The sequence below is a fragment of the Podarcis vaucheri genome (genome assembly GCF_965113315.1).
Source record: "Podarcis vaucheri genome assembly, chromosome: 13".
NCBI lineage: Eukaryota > Metazoa > Chordata > Lepidosauria > Squamata > Lacertidae > Podarcis > Podarcis vaucheri.
This window is the reverse complement of record NC_138751.1, coordinates 2,640,793-2,659,823: the sequence shown is the minus strand read 5'-3', so window position 1 is coordinate 2,659,823 and position 19,031 is coordinate 2,640,793. Positions and strand designations below refer to the sequence as shown.

The following is a 19,031-nucleotide window of genomic DNA, read 5'->3' as shown; positions in this document are numbered from 1 at the left end:
TGGTTGCCTTACTTGCGGCCAGTAGCCATTGCTAGCTTTGTCACAGAATCCTAGAGTTGAAAGGGACCCCTAAAGTAATCTAGTCCAACCCCCTGCAATGTGGGAATATTTTGCCCACCGTGAGACTCGAACCCACAACCTTGAGATTCTCGTGCTCAACTGCAGTGTTTCTCAAACTTTTTTGTTTTGTTCTGAGCCGCACTTTCAGAATAAAAATTTGCTTGCTCCTGGACTATGCGGAATTGGACAAATTAACTGGAAGGATTCGAAACCCGCGGGATCAGAGATTCTTAGAAGACTGGAGTAAATATATGAACTATTTGAAAAGTAATGGTAATGAGCAGATTACGCTAGTAGGACCGCAAGAAGTTTTGTAAGGAGAATGATATGAAATATCGCAAGAAAGACTGTGAGAGAATTATTAGTTGGCGATAATTAAGAGTAACAGATATATTAAGAAATGCGGAATAAGTGATAAAAGATGGAAAATAATCAGAGGTGTTGACGGAAGTCAAAAGCAATGTATAAGATAAGAAGATATGTTATGTGATTGTTGGAAATGATATGTTTTTTAAAAAACTAATTTTATATATATATATATATATATATATGCTTTCGTAGATTTTCACGGGTACAGGAATGCAGGTTTTGGTGTCTTCGGGTGTCTTCCCGTGTAAGAGTCGGGGTGTCTGTGCGACGTTTCGACGAGGTCTCACTCGTCATCTTCAGGCTGGTGCTTTCGGCTTCTTGTTACTGGAACAGAGCTCTGTTCCAGTAACAAGAAGCCGAAAGCACCAGCCTGAAGATGACGAGTGAGACCTCGTCGAAACGTCGCACAGACACCCCGACTCTTACACGGGAAGACACCCGAAGACACCAAAACCTGCATTCCTGTACCCGTGAAAATCTACGAAAGCATATATATATATATATATATATATACCCGGCATATAAGACGACCCCTGACTTTTTAGAGGATTTTCCGGGGTTAAAAAGTCGTCTTATACGCCAGAATCAACAGTATATAAAAAGAGGCAAAACTAAAAAAGAAAATTTGCTTGCGCCGCACCAAATATATACGGTATATTTTTGGATAAGAAGTGCATTGGAAAACAAAAAGACTCAGCTCCAATAAGTGCTTGATTTATAACGTAGTAGAACATGATCGTGCTTTATAATACAATCCTGGGACTATCCCTAAAGTATTAAGTATTGCAGCTGCATAAGAACACTTTGTCTTGGAATCTTCCAGCCAAACCCTTTGAGAACCACTGGCCTGTTGACTGAGCCATCCCAGCTGTCCTCTGTGAATTTGTCCAATCCTCTTTTAAAAGCCGTCCAGCTTGGTGGCTGTGGCAGCCTCCTGCAGCAGGGAGTTCCACCGTTTAAACTATGAGCCGCTTTTTAAACTTTTCATTAAATGAAATAAACCAAAAATAAAGAGCAGAAAGAAATGCCGTTACGGCAGGTTGAAATCAGATGGAACGTGACCTCTGAGCCCGTCGTTCCGAAACATCGCAAACAAAACACCCATTTTTCGGGGTAGAACGTAGGCACGGACAGGGCCTGCTGACTCCAGTGGCGGAGAGTTCCGCAGGGCACTAAAGGCTCGGAGCTTCGGAACCAGACCCACATAGAGCGCATTGCAGTAGTCCAGCTTTGAGGAGCCTTGGAGAAGCAGAATGTGGATGGAGGGGGGTTTTCCTTCACCCCCGAACCCTCCAACCCACCTTTCCACTCCCTCCTTTTCTCCCCCAGAGGCCACGACATCTACGCCGAAGACTTTATGGTGACCGATCTCAAATACCTGTCCCGGGAGAGTAAATACAAAGACCTGCGCGGGCTGCTCAGAATCTCCACCCTCAAGCAGTTCCCCTTAGTGGACTCTCAAGGTAAACCGTCTCTCGTTCTTCAGTGTCAGCTTTCCTTCAACAACAATCTGCGGAACTCCCCGCCACTTGACTCTTCGCTCGTACGCTTTCCGGCTCCAGCGAAAAACATTTTTTGTTTAGACAAGTGTTTCGATTTGTTTTAGTTTCTTTTCTGATTTTTTAATTTTTCGAGTATTTTGCATTTGTGCTTTTTTTTTTACTGTTTTATTCTCCTTGTAAGAGAATTCTCTTCGTAAGAGAATAAAGGGCAGAGGGCCTTCTCGATGGTGGTGCCCACCCTTCTATCAGATGTCAAAGAAATAAACAACTATATGACATTTAGAAGACACCTGAAGGCAATTTTTAATGAGTGATGTTTTATTGTGTTTTTAACCTTCTGTTGGAAGCTGCCCAGAGTGGCTAGGGAAACCCAGCCAAATGGGCAGGGTAGAAATTATTATTATTATTATTATTATTATTATTATTATTATTATTATTGCTACTACCACTACCACTATTACTATTATTATTATTATTATTAATGGCTTTGAGGCTTTCCCTACTTGCTTTCTTGCAGAACATTTTCCAGAACAAAATTAAGTACTTTTAATTTTACGTCATAAAATTTACACACACCGCTGGATTGGGGTTTCTGTTTTTGTTTGAAATCCCCCCGATAAACAAGAAAATGGGACGTTCAGCTGCTTCGAACTAGAACTCCCATGGGAGTTGTAGCGCAGAACAGCTAGCCAGGCTAGAGGGGGCGAGTCCTTTGTTGTGGGGCCAGATCCCCTAACTGGGAGAAGAGGCCCCAACCCCCCCTTTCTCTCTTTCTCTCCCCTCCTCCTCAAAGAGTCTCGCGTCTTGTTGGGGTCCGTTCGGAGGAAGCATCTCTCCAAACTTCTGTCGGCCCACCTTGGCCCAGAGAAGAGGTTCCAGTACATTCTCAGCCAGTCGGACCAGGCGGCCCCAAACCTAGACGAACCGGGTAAGAGCGTCCGCCGGCTTGCGTTAGGGAGGAGGGCAGGAGAGGGCATTGCAAGGGATTGGCTCCTGGTGGTCACCAAAGTGTTGGGGCTGACCTTTAAAGCCCTAAATGGCCTCGGTCTAGTATATCTGAAGGAGCATCTCCACCCCCATCGTTCAGCCTGGACACTGAGGTCCAGCGCCAAGGACCTTCTGGCGGTTCCCTCCCTGCGAGAAGCCAAGTTACAGGGAACCAGGCAGAGGGCCTTCTTGGTGGTGGCCCCTACCCTGTGGAACTCCCTCCCACCAGATGTCAAAGAGAACAACAACTACCAGACTTTTAGAAGACATCTGAAGGCAGCCCTGTTCAGGGAAGCTTTTGATGACCACAAACTTGTTGACCACAAACTTGACATGAGCCAACAGTGTGACGCGGCAGCTAAAAAAGCCAATGCAATTCTGGGCTGCATCAATAGGAGTATAGCATATAGATCAAGGGAAGTAATAGTGCCACTGTATTCTGCTCTGGTCAGACCTCACCTGGAGTACTGTGTCCAGTTCTGGGCACCACAGTTCAAGAAGGACACTGACCAACTGGAACGTGTCCAGAGGAGGGCAACCAAAATGGTCCAAGGCCTGGAAACGATGCCTTATGAGGAACGGCTAAGGGAGCTGGGCATGTTTAGCCTGGAGAAGAGGAGGTTAAGGGGTGATATGATAGCCATGTTCCAATATATAAAAGGATGTCACATAGAGGAGGGAGAAAGGTTGTTTTCTGCTGCTCTAGAGAAGCGGACACGGAGCAATGGATCCAAACTACAAGAAAGAAGATTCCACCTAAACATTAGGAAGAACTTCCTGACAGTAAGAGCTGTTCGACAGTGGAATTTGCTGCCCAGGAGTGTGGTGGAGTCTCCTCCTTTGGAGGTCTTTAAGCAGAGGCTTGACAACCATATGTCAGGAGTGCTCTGATGGTGTTTCCTGCTTGGCAGGGGGTTGGACTCGATGGTCCTTGTGGTCTCTTCCAACTCTAGGATTCTAGGATTCTATGAAATTCAGCAGTGTAAACAAGTTTTGATGGGTGCTATAATGGAATACTGAATGGTGTCGTTTTTGTAAAATAACGCAGGGATGTATGATATGTAAAATGAACTATGGAAAGAGAAAAGAAGGAAGTCATTGATACCTTAAGGATGTAAATTGCAGAACAGAAAATTTAATTATGTAAAAAATTAGGATAAAAAATAAACTTCTCCAGAGTAAACCCCTTCCTTGCTTCTTACGCAGACTCGCCCAAGGAAACGGAGAATGGGCCTTGCGGTGCCCAGGAAAGTTGGGCGGAAGAGATTGTGGAGGGAGAGGAAGAGGAGGAGAAAAAGGTAGGAGGAAGCTGGACCTGTGGAGGCAGAGAGATCCCCCTTCCCCTCTTTAGCCTTGGCTTTGAATCATAGTCATAGAACTCTATGGAAGGGACCCCAGGGGTCATCCATAGTGCCTGGAGGCGGTTGGAGGATGGATGGCGGCTAACAGATTGAGGTTGAATCCTGACAAGACAGAAGGACTGTTTTTGGGGGGACAGGGGGCGGGCAGGTGTGGGGGACTCCCTGGTCCTGAATGGGGCACCTGTGCCCCTGAAGGACCAGGTGTGCAGCCTGGGAGTCATTTTGGAGTCACCGCTGTCCATGGAGGCACATGTCAAATCTGTGTTCAGGGCGGCTGTCTACCAGCTCCATCTGGTGCGCAGGATGAGACCCTCCCTGCCCGCGGACTGTCTGGCCAAAGTGGTGCATGCTCTGGTTATCTCCCGCTTGGACTACTGCCATGCGCTCTACGTGGGGCTACCTTTGAAGGTGACCCGGAAACTACAACTAATCCAGAATGCGGCAGCTAGACTGGTGACTGGGAGACCATATAACACCGGTCCTGAAAGACCTACATTGGCTCCCAGTACGTTTCCGAGCACAATTCAAAGTGTTGATGCTGACCTTTAAAGTCCTAAACGGCCTCGGTCCAGTATATCTGAAGGAGCGTCTCCACCCCCATCGTTCTGCCCGGACGCTGAGGTCCAGCGCCGAGGGCCTTCTGGCAGTTCCCTCCCTGCGAGAAGTGAGGTTACAGGGAATCTGGCACAGGGCCTTCTCGGTGGTGGCGCCCACCCTGTGCAACACCCTCCCTTCAGATGTGAAGGAAATAAGCAGCTATCCTATCTTTAAGAGACACCTGAAGGCAGCCCTGTTCAGGGAAGTTTTTAATATTTAATGCTGTATTGTTTTTAACACTTGATTGGGGAAACTCAGCCAGATGGGCGGGGTACAAATAATAAGTTATTATTATATTATTATATTATTATATTATTATATTATTATATTATTATATTATTATATTTATTATTATATCCAGCCCAACCCACCGCAATGGCTTTTTTCTGATTTCAGCCCTCCAAGGCCGTTCCAACGAGCACCGATTCTCTCGCCCCGCGAGAAGAGCATGGGCAACATCGCCACATGGTACGTTATGCGCTGAGACGCCAGGGTGCTTGAGGCGGGGAGAGGGGGTCACAAGGAGGGTCTGGGAGGAGGCTGGGGGTCCAGGACTCCTGGGTCCCTTGAGCAGAGAGGTTCGTTCCTTGGGGTTGATAGGAGCTGTGGTTTATACCCTTTTAAAATGATTATTTGGGGGTGGCTATTGGGTTCTTAATTTTATTTTTACAGTGTTAGGTATTTTGCCATTTTATATCTTGGTTTTATTCTGAGACCCCCGGGTACAGGGCAGTCTATAAATTCAATAGAGAGGCGAATTTAATGGACTATGCATAATTAGACAAGATGACAGGAAGGATTCGAAACCTGCGGTATCAGAGATTCTCAGAGGACTGGAGTAAATATGTGAACTATTTGAAAAGCAATTGTAATCCACAGATTACGCTGGTAGGATTGGAAGAAGTTTTGTAAGGAGGACTGTGTGAAATATTTCAGAGAAAAGTATGAAGTGAACTATTAGTGAAGGACTATTAAAAGTAATAGTGAAATTAATGAAATGCAGATGAAGTGATAAACATTGAAAAATCTTCAGATGTGGTTGGTGGAAGTCCAAAATGCTGAGTAAGATGAGAAAATATGTTCATAGAATCCTAGAATCCTAGAGTTGGAAGAGACCACAAGGGCCATCGAGTCCAACCCCCTGCCAAGCAGGAAACACCATCAGAGCACTCCTGACATATGGTTGTCAAGCCTCTGCTTAAAGACCTCCAAAGGAGGAGACTCCACCACACTCCTTGGCAGCAAATTCCACTGTCAAACAGCTCTTACTGTCAGGAAGTTCTTCCTCATGTTTAGGTGGAATCTTCTTTCTTGTAGTTTGGATCCATTGCTCCGTGTCCGCTTCTCTGGAGCAGCAGAAAACAACCTTTCTCCCTCCTCTATGTGACATCCTTTTATATCTTTGAACATGGCTATCATATCACCCCTTGACCTCCTCTTCTCCAGGCTAAACATGCCCAGCTCCCTTAGCCGTTCCTCATAAGGCATCGTTTCCAGGCCTTGGACCATTTTGGTTGCCCTCCTCTGGACACGTTCCAGTTGGTCAGTGTCCTCCTTGAACTGTGGTGCCCAGAACTGGACACAGTATGTTGTATGTTGTTGTTTTTTGGAAATTTCATGTAAATGTGTGTGTGTGTGTGTGTGTGTGTGTGTGTGTATTCAATAGAGAGGAGGAGGAAGAAGAAGAAGAGGAGGAGGAGATAGTTCTGCGTGCCTAGATCCTGGGTCTAACTATTTATTTACTTGTTAATATTTGTATACCAGCATCGCAGAGAAAATATCAAAGCGCTTTACAGCAATAAAACCATAACCAGGCCCTTAAAAGAGTTGCAAACCGGTGTCAGTTAAACCATTGCAGAAGTATTTACTTATATACTTCCTTGCTTGGCAGAATTTATTTAGCGCTTGACCGTCGAAACCCTCAAAGCAGTTTGCAACAGGAACAAACGAGAGGGTTGTTAATAATAATAATAATAACAATTAACGAAACAATTGAAAACACCAGCAGTCCGCTCTGAGCACGGCAGCGTTTCAAATATCTGGGCAGGCTGCAGTCTTAACGGCCTACCTAAGGGCCAGCGGGAAATGCAAAAGTATTCAGCAGGCACTGAAGGCGCCTCCGGCCGAATCTCCAGTGGCGGAGAGTTCCACCGGGCTGGGCCAGAAAAAAAAAGCTTGTTGTTGCACAACACGAAGGTGTTGGCCTGCGGAACTCCCTGCCATATGGTGGCCGCTGTCTCGGAGGGCTTTTGGAAGTGGGACCCCAGATTTATTGCCTTTTACAGTCTATGGGGGGCTTCCGAGAATGAGCCAGTTGGGGGAAACGGGAATCTGGGCAAGATGGAGCCGCACTCAGTCCAGTCCCTGCCTCTTTTTATCCCCATGGCCGACGCAGGTTGAGGAATGGGAATGCCGGCAGCTCCAGGAAACCCTCCATCTGGCCGATGTGCCCATCAACCCGGCTCCTTATCGCCTCTTGGAGAAGGAAACCCTCTACCAGGTCAGTCCTCCGAGGCCCCTTCATCCCTCATTCCTTCAGGAAGTGAAGAAACAGGACCTTCCAGCCCACAAACTCACTGATCTCCCCCGGCCATATTCTTATTTCGCTGGGAAATGGGGTGCATTGCAGAATGTCTGCTTTATATACATTATTTACACACCGGGCCCCACGTGATTGGCTAATTCCGGGATTCACCTGTAGGCCAATCAGGTTGTGGATTCACTTCCACCTGGAGCTGGATTGGGTGGCTCCTGTGCACCAATCAGACAGCTGCATTCTGAATCCTATTGTTCTAGGGCCAATCAGACTGCTGCATTCTGGAGCCTATTGTTCTAGGGCCAATCAGACTGCTGCATTCTGAATCCTATTGTTCTAGGGCCAATCAGACTGCTGCATTCTGGATCCTATTGTTCTAGGACCAATCAGACAGCATCATTCTGGGTCCTATTGTTCTAGGGCCAATCAGACTGCTGCATTCTGAATCCTATTGTTCTAGGGCCAATCAGACTGCTGCATTCTGGAGCCTATTGTTCTAGGGCCAATCAGACTGCTGCATTCTGAATCCTATCGTTCTAGGACCAATTGCTGCTGTGGACCAATCAGACAGCTGCATTCTGGGTCCTATTGTTCTAGGGCCAATCAGACTGCTGCATTCTGAATCCTATTGTTCTAGGGCCAATCAGACTACTGCATTCTGGGTCCTATTGTTCTAGGGCCAATCAGACTGCTGCATTCTGGGTCCTATTGTTCTAGGGCCAATCAGACTGCTGCATTCTGAATCCTATTGTTCTAGGACCAATTGCTGCTGTGGACCAATCAGACAGCTGCATTCTGGGTCCTATTGTTCTAGGACCAATCAAACTGCTGCATTCTGAATCCTATTATTCTAGGACCAATCAGACTGCTGCATTTTAGATCCTATTGAACTCAGTACATAACACCTCAGGTTGAGCGAGGAAAATTCTCAGGGATGATTCACACCCTGGTCGGCACTTTCCTGATCCCCTGCCCTCAGGCAGAAGATATAGAAGCATGATTAGTCGCACCAACAGGGTAAAGAACGGCTTCTATCCGTGGGCTGTTAGGCTGCTGAATGAAAAGATAACAACAGGGCAACTGACATTCGGGTTTGGTGGGTGGGTGTCAGTAAATGAGGCGAATTAAGACTAAGAGAGCTGAGTGGCGGGTGCTCGTGTAATCTCACTGTATACCAGTTGTAAAGAAAAGGTAAAGGGACCCCTGACCATTAGGTCCAGTCGTGGCGGACTCTGGGGTTGCGGCGCTCATCTCGCTTTACTGGCCGAGGGAGCCAGCGTACAGCTTCCGGGTCATGTGGCCAGCAGGACTAAGCCGTTTCTGGTGAACCAGAGCAGCGCACGGAAACGCCGTTTACCTTCCCGCCAGAGTGGTACCTATTGATCTACAGTGGTGCCCCGCAAGACGAATGCCTCGCAAGACGGAAAACCCGCTAGACGAAAGGGTTTTCCGTTTTTGAGCTGCTTCGCAAGATGAATTTCCCTATGGGCTTGCTTCGCAAGACGAAAACGTCTTGCGAGTGTTCCGATTTTTCCCCGCTTCCCCCCTTTTTCTAAGCCATTAATAGCCTTTTAGCCGCTAAGTCGCTAAGCCTTTAATAGCCGCTAATCCGCTAAACCGCTAATAGCGCTAAGCCGCTAATAGGGTTGCTTCGCAAGACGAAAAAACCGCTAGACGAAGAGACTCGCGGAACGGATTATTTTCGTCTTGCGAGGCACCACTGTACTTGCACTTTGATGTGCTTTCGAACTGCTAGGTTGGCAGGAGCAGAGAACGAGCAACGGGAGTTCACCATTGCGGGGATTCAAACCGCCGACCTTCTGATTGGCAAGTCCTAGGCTCTGTGGTTTAACCCACAGCGCCACCCGCGTCCCTGTACAAGCGACAATAAAAGTATTTCCATTTCAATATTTTTCCTGCCCACCCCCCTCCAGTGCTACGACCTCTTCAACCTTTTGGGTCTCCGCACGGCTTACGTGACCAACATGGGGCGCTTGGTTGGAGTGGTGAGTCTCAAGGAGGTAAGTGTCTGTCCGGGTTGGAGGGTTCGCAGATAGAGCAGGGGTCCCTAAACTAAGGCCCGCGGGCTGGATAAGGCCCAAGGGACTCGTTTATCCGGCCCGCGGCGATGCCCGCTGCCGCCGCCTGCTCTTAACGGCACTGCCCACTTCCGGGTCGGAGGAGCACCGGAAATAGCTTGTGCACATGTGCATTATTTCAGAGCAGGTGAAAGATAGTCCCGTCAACATCTCTCCGGTGAAAACAGGGACGTCGTATTCTGCAATAATATTTTTAAATATTATTACCCCACGCACTCGACTGGGTTTCCCCGGCCGCTCTGGGTGGCTTCCAACATACCGTATTTTTCGCTCTATAAGATGCACTTTTTCCCTCCTCAAAAGTAAGGGGAAATGTGTGTGCGTCTTATGGAGCGAATGCAGGCTGCGCAGCTATCTCAGAAGCCAGAACAGCAAGAGGGATTGCTGCTTTCGCTGCGCAGTGATCCCTCTTGCTGTTCTGGCTTCTGGGATTCAGAATATTTTTTTCTTGTTTTTCTCCTCCAAAAACTAGGTGCATCTTATGGTCTGGTGCGCCTTATAGAGCGAAAAATATGGTATATAAAAATGTAATGATCAAACATTTTTTTTAAAACCACCTTCAGATTTCTCTGGGGTCGGATCACTCCATACTCCAACATTTCTCTGATTTAAACAGGGACCTGCTAAGGCAAGCATAGGCAAACTCATCCCTCCAGATATTTTGGGACTACATCTCCCATCATCCCTAGCTAAGAGGGTCAGTGGTTATGGTTTTGATCTATGGGCTACTTTTAAAATGAGGCTGCATTTTAAATTGCATTTTAACCTGTATTTAAAAAAATAAAAATCCTATTATGTTTTTACTGTAATTTTACTGGCATTAGCCACCCTGAGCCCGGCTCTGGTCGGGTATGAATACAATTTATTATTATTATTATTAATGGGAGTTGTAGTCTCGAAACATCTGGGGGGCCGATTTTCCTATGCCTGCTCTAAGGAAAAACAGGGCGTTCCAGGGTCAGATTGGAAAGTGGGACGCATAGCTGTCAACCGTCCCTTATTTGGCGGGACAGTCCCTTATCCCAGCGCCGTGTCCCGTTGCTGTCCCTTATTGATGATGTCCCTTAAATTTCCCAGGTTTCAAAGGAAGCAGCTCCTCTCCCTCCCTCCCTCCCTGCCGGCCAGGGAGGGAGGGAGGCTCCAATTGTGTTGCTTGGCTGCGTTGCTCACCCAATAAGGAGTCTGAGAACCACTGGGGGGTGGAGCTTGCATGCCTTGTGCCAATCAAATCGGCCGCGTTGCCTGGGGACTCGTCTTTGCTCAGCGCTTCCCAGCGGAGAGGTGACGGTGGTTTTCCTTGCTGCATCCCCTTTGCCGGGTTGCTGCGCTGTGGGAACCACCGCTTGAGGCTTCGTTTGGCTGCTGGCTGGGCTTTCTGCCTTTGGCTCGGAGGGGCTCAGAAGTTGAACATACCTGTGCTCGGAAAATCCCTTATTTTGGCCGCAGATCCCTTATTTTCGAGGCTGGACAGATGAAACCAGTGCAGGGTGGAACTGCGGAACTCCCTGCCACAGGATTGGCCACTAACCTGAATGGCTTCAAAAGGGCAAATACATGGAGGAGGCTATCTATTGATCTGGGGGAAGCCTCCCTTTCTGAAGCCCTCAGGTGCTGAGTTTTTTGGGGGGTCTTCTTGACATCCTCTCTCACTCTTTCCACAGCTCAAGGCCGCAGTCGAAGGGTGTGTCAAAGGCACCTTTGCGGGCCAGGCCACCCGCCGCCAACGCCGGGATCTGTGCAGGCCTGACGACCAGGAGCAAAAACCATCAGGAGAGGATGAACCCAAGAGCCCCATGGCATAGGGCCATTTCTTGAGGGTGCCAGTGTGGACCCGTCTCACCCCAGGCGCCATTTATTTAACTCTGCAAGCAGACAACAGATTTATTTCTGTTGTAAAAGCTATATATTCGCTTGCTTGCGAGAAGAGGCCCTGTCGGTGTACGCCGTGGTTTCGTGGGGTTTTCAACCGCCCCGGCGGAAGGATCCTGGGAGTTGTAGTTCGGAAAGGTTTTTATTTTTACGTCGGAGATCCCTTAATCCCCTTCGGAAGAGGGAACAGCTGTTTTAAGCTCGTGTGCGGCTAAGATGTGACCCCACCGAATTCTCTGGGACGAAATGAATCGTTCACAGCCGGCCGCTCTGGGCTGCGTTGCTGGAGACACAATGCGATACCTGCATTTTTTGTGTTCAGTGGGTCTTACTGTCAGTTTGCGGGGGGAAACCACCCCACAAAACTTTCCCAGGCACAATCTGAATACAGGATCATGTCCCACCCTCCTGAACCAGAGTGAAAAATATCATAAACACTACTGTGACAGGCAAGAGAATAACAGGGTTTTGGTTTTTTTTTTTTACAAAAACACAACCTCACACGTTTATTGTTTTTCCGACACCGAAATAAAAAGAAAAGAAAAGAAAAGAAGAATAATCAATGTCAATCCATGTTAGTCCATCGAATAAATAGATCCACCCAGGTTTACATATAAAACAGCAACAGGGGAGGTGAAGAGGGAGAGGCACGGCACGCGCCCAGGACGACTTCCAAACCCCTCTTGACAAAGAGAACTCTAGCTTTGGGAGGGACCCCCAAAGGTCATCCATCCCAACCCCCTGTGATGCAGGAGAAGGAGAGACCATCCTTCAGGACCAGAAACCTTCCCGTCTCTCCAGCGATCCAGCTGGAGTTCTCCTGGGTTCTTCGGTGTTGGAGCAAGCGTTGATGGGCACAGGACTCCTGGGTTCTTCTCAGGAGCGGGGGGCAAACGGGGGGTTCGGAAGGACACCCGGGTTCTTTGGAGAGGGGAGAAGGTGCCTCGGTTGCAGAGGGGCAAGTCCGGGGTGCGTTTCGAAGGGAGGGGGTCGCCGGGAGGGGTTGCGGGATCCACGAGGCGGGGGTCTCCTGGGGGTGGGGAGGGCAAAAGGGGAGGTGGGCTGCCCGCCCGCTTCAGGGGCATTTCCTCTCCACGCACTGTTTGCCCCCTTCCTCGTATTCCTGTTTGGAGATCCACATCTGCTGGAAGGTGCCCTGCGGACGAGAAGGAGAGGAAGGAGACGAAGAAACAAAGCCAGGCGTCCAGGTCTTCCCACCCAGGCCCCCAACCCAAAACTCAGAGACCCCTGAGCTACACACACCAGCATCTAGTCCACGTCTGGGATCCCGGTTCCCTAGGCTGGATTAGACACTGATAATAATAATAATAATAATAATAATAATAATAATAATAATAATAAAAAATTTTTATTTATACCCCGCCCTCAGGGCGCTAACACCAATAAAATCACAGTAAAAACATAATAGGGGGGAACCAATTTAAAATACAGGTTAAAATGCAATTTAAAATGCAGCCCCTGTTTGGGGTATCAAAGGAAGGGGGTGTTATGTATTCAGTGGGTCTGTGTTTGCCTGAGCTTGATTCTCTGGACTAAGGATTCTGAGCTCCTGATTCGATACACATCATCCAATCACAGAACATTTCAGGATTTGGGCCTCTGCCATTGGCCCTTGAACTCTTGAGTCGTGATTCGCAGTTTGGAAGTTTAGACAGCCAATCGCATTGGGAGTGGGAGTGGCCCAGGCTTTCGGAAATGTCCATGGACCATATCATGGGCGTAGGGTTTGGGGCAGCTGCCCCCTAACCTTAACCCTAAGCCATGGACCATATGGAGCAGCTGAATCACGTTCTCCCCCCCCCCAACAAAGGTCCCACAATAGATGAAATGAGGGGGAGAGAGAGAGAGAGAGAGAGGAAGGGAGGGAGGGAAGGAAAGGAAGGAAGGAAGGAAGGAAGGAAGGAAGGAAGGAAGGGAAAGGAAGGAAGGAAGGAAGGAAGGAAGGAAGGAAGGAAGGAAAGAAAGGAAGGGAAAGGAAAGAAGGAAGGAAGGAAGGAAGGAAGGAAGGAAGGAAGGAAGAAAGGGAGGGAGGGAGGGAGGAAGGGAAAGAAAGAAAAAGAAAGGAAGGGGAAGGAAGGAAGGAAGGGAAAGAAAGAAAGAAAAAGAAAGGAAGGGAAAGGAAGGGAGGGAGGGAGGGAAAGGGAAAAAAAAGAAAAACAAAGGAAGGGAGGGAGGGAGGGAGGGAAAGAAAGGAAGGAAGGAATAGAAAGGAAGGAAGGAAGGAAGAATAATAGTGATTAATGATATACAAAACTGTCAGTTTTGTTTCATCTTGAAAAATAAAATTTTATTCTACAGTCCATTGTTGTTTATATTCTGAATTAAATATATACGGGGGCACCAAAATCTTTTCAGTGCTTAGGGCCTCTGAAGGTCCTCCGGAGAACCCCGGAGCCCTGGCTCCCAGCCTCCCTCCCCCTTTCCCCACCCTCCTCTTCCTCTGACCCACGGCAGCCTCCAGGGCCCCAGACTCACGAGAGAGGCCAGGATGGAGCCCCCAATCCATGGACTGAACCTCCTTTCCATGGTGCTGTTGCTGGCGATCAGCTTCAAGCGCATGCTCTACACAATGCGGAGAGAGAAAAGAGGGGTTTGCATTATTATTATTATTATTATTATTATTATTATTATTATTATTATTATTTATACCCCGCTCATCTGGCTGGGCAGGTGTTAAAACAGGCTTGTCCTGCCCTCTGCAAACTAACCGGTGTTATAACAGTTCTAAGGTGCGCACACATAGCAGGCCACAGGCAGCCGATCCTTCAAAATTAGGAAATATTCAGTGAAAAAAACAGGCAATCCTGAAGCCATCTTGGCTCTCTTAAGGACCCCAAATATTTCTCTCTCTCTCTCTCTCTCTCTCTCTCTCTCTCTCTCTAATTTTTATTAGATTTTCTGTTTTACAATTTAGAATGCTCATTTAAACATCCTGAAAATATCAACTTTAGGATAGCTTTGGAAGTGGATATAGGCTGTAGCGTTAGAAGTAGAAGATTTTACTTTCTTGGGCTCCATGATCACTGCAGATGGTGAGAGCAGTCACGAAATTAAAAGATGCCTGCTTCTTGGGAGAAAAGCAATGACAAACCTAGACAGCGTCTTAAAAAGCAGAGACATCACCTTGCCGACAAAGGCCCGTGTAGTTAAAGCTCTGGTTTTCCCAGTAGTGATGTATGGAAGTGAGAGCTGGACCCTAAAGAAGGCTGATCGCCGAAGAATGGATGCTTTTGAATTCTGGTGCTGGAGGAGACTCTTGAGAGTCCCATGGACTGCAAGAAGATCAAACCTATCCATTCTGAAGGAAATCAGCCCTGAGTGCTCACTGGAAGGACGGATCCTGAAGCTGAGGCTCCAAGACTTTGGCCACCTCATGAGAAGACTCCCTGGAAAAGACCCTGATGTTGGGAAAGATGGAGGGCACAAGGAGAAGGGGACGACGGAGGACGAGATGGTGGGACAGTGTTCTCGAAGCGACCAGCATGAGTTTGACCAAACTGCGGGAGGCAGTGGAAGACAGGAGGGCCTGGCGTGCTCTGGTCCAGGGGGTCACAAAGAGTTGGACAACAACAACAGTTTAACAAGAAGGTACAGCAACTCGGGCTGTCAGTGGAACTTTTGCGATCAATGTCCCTACCATCTGCCAAGGCTATAATAAACACTAGGTTGTGGGATACTGAACGCCAAGAACTAACAGTAGCAGCAGAGAAAACATGGTCCCCTCTTTATTTTCAACTTTCTTGGGCACATGAAACTAACCACAATTACCTTGAATTTCTGCTTAACCCTCAAGAAAGAAGGGCATTTTCGCTGGCCAGGTTTAATTCAAATCCATCCAACCTCCTTTGGGAAGGTTCTCAGGCAGGGTGGAAGGAGAAAGAACTTGCCCAGGTGAAGACCACCTGGTGGAAACCCTTACACATATGGTTCTTAATTGTAAACTATATGCTGATCTCCGCCAGCAATTTCTAGATCGACTCTGTATCCCCAAATGGAAACCAGAGTCCGAGGTCATACATTTTCTATTACTGGGGAATGATCAAGAGCTCACCAAGTTAGTGGCTAAATATCTCTATTTGGTTTTTTGTTGTCGGAATACACCACAGACGTCTGACTTCCCTGGAGACCAAGAGATGTGACGATAGACTGCTCTGCCTCCTTTTTACTTTTAGCAAATGTTTTGTGCCACTGGGGAAGTGGTAATTCTGTATTGATTTGTTTTGGATGTGATGCAATTAAAGGTTTTACGATACGATACAAGGTGAGATCTCCGAGCAAAAAGCAATCGACACCATGGAGTCTCCCCTCTTAGCCGAATGGGCCAGGACATTCCCCGCTCCCCGAACTTGGTTTAGGCTGGATGACCCTTTGGGTCTGTTATGTACTGAGTTGAATAGGATTCAGAATGCAGCAGTCTGATTGGTCCTAGAACAAAAGGATTCAGAATGCAGCAGTCTGATTGGTCCTAGAACAATAGGGTCCAGAATGCAGCAGCCTGATTGGTCCACAGGAGCCACTCAATCCAGCTCCAGGTGGAAGTGAATCCGCAACCTGATTAGCCTACAGGAGAATCCCAGAATTAGCCAATCACGTGGGGCCCACTGTGTAAATAACGTCTATAAAGCAGACATTCTGGGGGAACTTCCATTCCTCCTCACCACTACGAGCTGAATAAAGAGCATGAAATCCACTCTCGACTCTGAGTATATTTCAGGGTCTCACCAGACTCTGCGGTTCTGTGACTCCATGTTGCCTGCTGAAGAGCCCTGTGTGACCCCAAAGTCCCTCATTCTCTCTCTCTCTTAGGCACAGAAACTCACCGGTGGCGTTTTCTGAGAGAGTTCCCGGTTGAGGCGGTCCGTGAAGCCTTGCAGCAAAGTGTTTCCCCCTGTGACGATGACACTCCCATAGAGACCCTTCGGAGAAAGGATAGGTGTTATATTAGCAGCCGTTTTGGTGGGGATGGTTCCACCTTCGAGTTCCTTTAACTGGGAGGAATCTGCCCTTTTGCAACCATCCTGTTGTGGGTCTCCGGTCAACAACTCCCCTGCCATTTTCCCCACATTAACCCCCTAGAGCAGGGGGTCCCAAAGTGGGTCAAATCACCCCCTGGGGGGGCCAGTGGGATGACCTAGGGGGGTGCCAAGAGGCAAAAGGGACTGGCAGGGGTATTATTACAGGTGTAAAAGGCTGTCACTGGAGGCAGCCAGCCCATTCTGTTGAATCAACTTAAAGAGTTGTAATTGGGTTTTGAATAAATGCGCAATTCATTCTTGCTGTTTTGAATTTTATTGCTTTATTATTTTTCTTTGGGGGTCGTGCAAAGCACTTTTTTTTTTTAACTTACTAAACGTCTTTTTCCATGCTAAGGGGAGAGGGGATATCTGAAAGGTCTGACAGCCTATATTTCCATGCTTCGCTTTGATTCAGCATGTTTTGTGACTATAAATATCTACTCGGGTTCCCTCACGGAAAAGTACATGCCCTAAACTTGAATCTCGGCACCCAGGAATTCTCCTTTCTATGTTTTCGGTTGGGACGCGGGTGGCGCTGTGGGTTAAACCACAGAGCCTAGGACTTGCCGATCAGAAGGTCGGCGGTTTGAATCCCCACGACGGGGTGAGCTCCCGTTGCTCGGTCCCTGCTCCTGCCAACCTAGCAGCTCTAAAGCACGTCAAAGTGCAAGTAGATAAATAGGTACCGCTCCGGCGGGAAGGTAAACGGCGTTTCCGTGCGCTGCTCTGGTTTGCCAGAAGCGGCTTAGTCCTGCTGGCCACATGACCCGGAAGCTGTACGCCGGCTCCCTCAGCCACTAAAGCGAGATGAACGCCGCAACCCCAGAGTCGTCCACGACTGGACCTAACGGTCAGGAGTCCCTTTACCTATGTTTTCGGTTTGGTTTTGCTTTTGCAATGGCGGAATATACCGGAAGCGTTCTGAACCGAAGCAAAAATAACGGTGGTGGGCTGGTTTTGTGCATTCCCTGGCCAGCTCCCCTTGCCTCAGAAACCCACAACTACCTGGCCCCAGACCGGAAACCAGAGCAGGGGGCAAGGTAAAGGTAAAGGACCCCTCAACAGTTAAGTCCAGTCAAAGGCGACTATGGGGTGGCGGTGCTCATCTCCTTTCAGGCCAAGGGAGCCGGCGTTTGTCCACAGACAGCTTTCCGGGTCATGTGGCCAGCAGGACTAAACCACTAGTGGCGCAACGGGACTCCGTGATGGAAACCAGACGCACGGAAACACTGTTTACCTTCCTGCCACAGTGGTACCTATTGATCTACTTGCACCGGTGTGCTTTCGAACTGCTAGGTTGGCAGGAGCAGGGACCGAGCGACTGGAGCTCACCCTGTCGCGGGGATTCGAACCGCCGACCTTCCGATGTGGTTCAGACCACAGCGCCACCCGCGTCCCCTACTAGGAGGGGGCAGAGTTAAGGCGAGGGGACACAACTCACTGGCCGGATATCGATGTCACACATCCCGATGCTGGTCGTGACCACGTGGCCAACCCCCAACATTGTGTTCCCAGACAGGCCCTAGAGAGAGAGAGAGAGGCAGAGATTGAGAGAGTTTGGGGTGTTTAACTTGGAGGAGACTGAGAGGGGGGTAGGATAGCCCCCCCCCCAATGTAGGAGTGCAGATATCCAGAGTGTGGGGGTCAGATGAGATTCCTATGAGGAATTATAAAATATGCATCAAGCCATTGTGTCCACGATGAAAGCATGGCGTTGACTGGGTTCGATTCATTGACAATAATTTCTGATCAAATCCCACAAGCCCCTCCACCTCTGGCAATTGCTTTCTCTTTTTTTATAATATTTTATTAGCTTTTATCAATAGAAAAGTTAGAAAAAACAAAAAATACAAATACAAAATACAAAAATACAAAATACAAAAATACAAACATTAAACACAAAAAAGAAAAAGAAAAAACACATATAAAAGAAAAAGAAAAATTCCCTCTTTCTTATCTCCACTTTGGTTAACTTATTTTCCTGACTTCCTCACGTCTCCCATTTCTGTATCCCTTTTTGAATTTAGTTCAGCAAATTCATATTCTATTAATTTATCTATTATTAATCCCCTCCTACTTTTAGCCTTGTTGCTAGAGCCCCTTCAATTCATTTCAATGTCATCAGCATTCAAAAATTTTACAGTGTTTCTGCAAATAAATTTTAAATTTCCTCCAGTCTTCTTCCACCGACTCCTCTCCCTGGTCTCTGATTCTGCCAGTCATTTCCGCCATCTCCATGTAGTCCATTAATTGCTTTCTCTACGCCTGACAGGCACGTATAAGCATTCTGAAAGACAGGCCAATTGCTTCACCAGACATCCTGGGTCATGAAGATAGAGGGTAGCTTTGATGTAGTTTGCTAATCGTTCACAAGGAGATGGTAAATACCATATTTTTCGCTCCACAACACACACTTTTTTCCTCCTAGAAAGTCAGGGGAAATGTCTGTGCGTGTTATGGAGCGAATGTCTACGGATGGTGAGGGGATCTGCTGCAGTCGTGAGCAGAGGATCCATTGTTCCCCTTACTTCCCTCCTCCGTGGCTCGCTTTGAAACAGCAAAGCGGGAGAGGAGCCACTTACACAGGTGTAAGCAGCTCCTGTCTGGTTGGCTGC

The 19,031-nt window shown here is 47.9% G+C and overlaps 2 protein-coding genes across 3 annotated transcripts in view; one reads left to right on the top strand and one right to left on the bottom strand.

Moving 5' to 3' along the window:
- Positions 1-11,797, top strand: part of LOC309517933 (chloride channel protein ClC-Kb-like) — a 38,548-nt gene extending 26,751 nt beyond the window's left edge. For both annotated transcript variants that reach the window (XM_082197598.1, XM_082197597.1), the window contains 7 exons: positions 1,759-1,892; positions 2,725-2,859; positions 4,125-4,216; positions 5,273-5,344; positions 7,272-7,376; positions 9,347-9,433; positions 11,173-11,797. In XM_082197598.1, coding sequence (XP_082053724.1) covers positions 1,759-1,892; positions 2,725-2,859; positions 4,125-4,216; positions 5,273-5,344; positions 7,272-7,376; positions 9,347-9,433; positions 11,173-11,313 — 766 coding nt within the window. In that variant the 3' untranslated portion in view covers positions 11,314-11,797. The remainder of the gene's footprint in view (positions 1-1,758; positions 1,893-2,724; positions 2,860-4,124; positions 4,217-5,272; positions 5,345-7,271; positions 7,377-9,346; positions 9,434-11,172) is intronic.
- Positions 11,798-12,202: 405 nt separating this feature from the next.
- Positions 12,203-19,031, bottom strand: part of ACTL6B (actin like 6B) — a 31,941-nt gene continuing 25,112 nt past the window's right edge. The window contains exons 11-14 of the mRNA XM_082197774.1: positions 17,858-17,938; positions 16,222-16,317; positions 13,877-13,963; positions 12,203-12,536 (exon numbers count right to left, since the gene is read on the bottom strand). Coding sequence (XP_082053900.1) covers positions 12,456-12,536; positions 13,877-13,963; positions 16,222-16,317; positions 17,858-17,938 — 345 coding nt within the window. The 3' untranslated portion in view covers positions 12,203-12,455. The remainder of the gene's footprint in view (positions 12,537-13,876; positions 13,964-16,221; positions 16,318-17,857; positions 17,939-19,031) is intronic.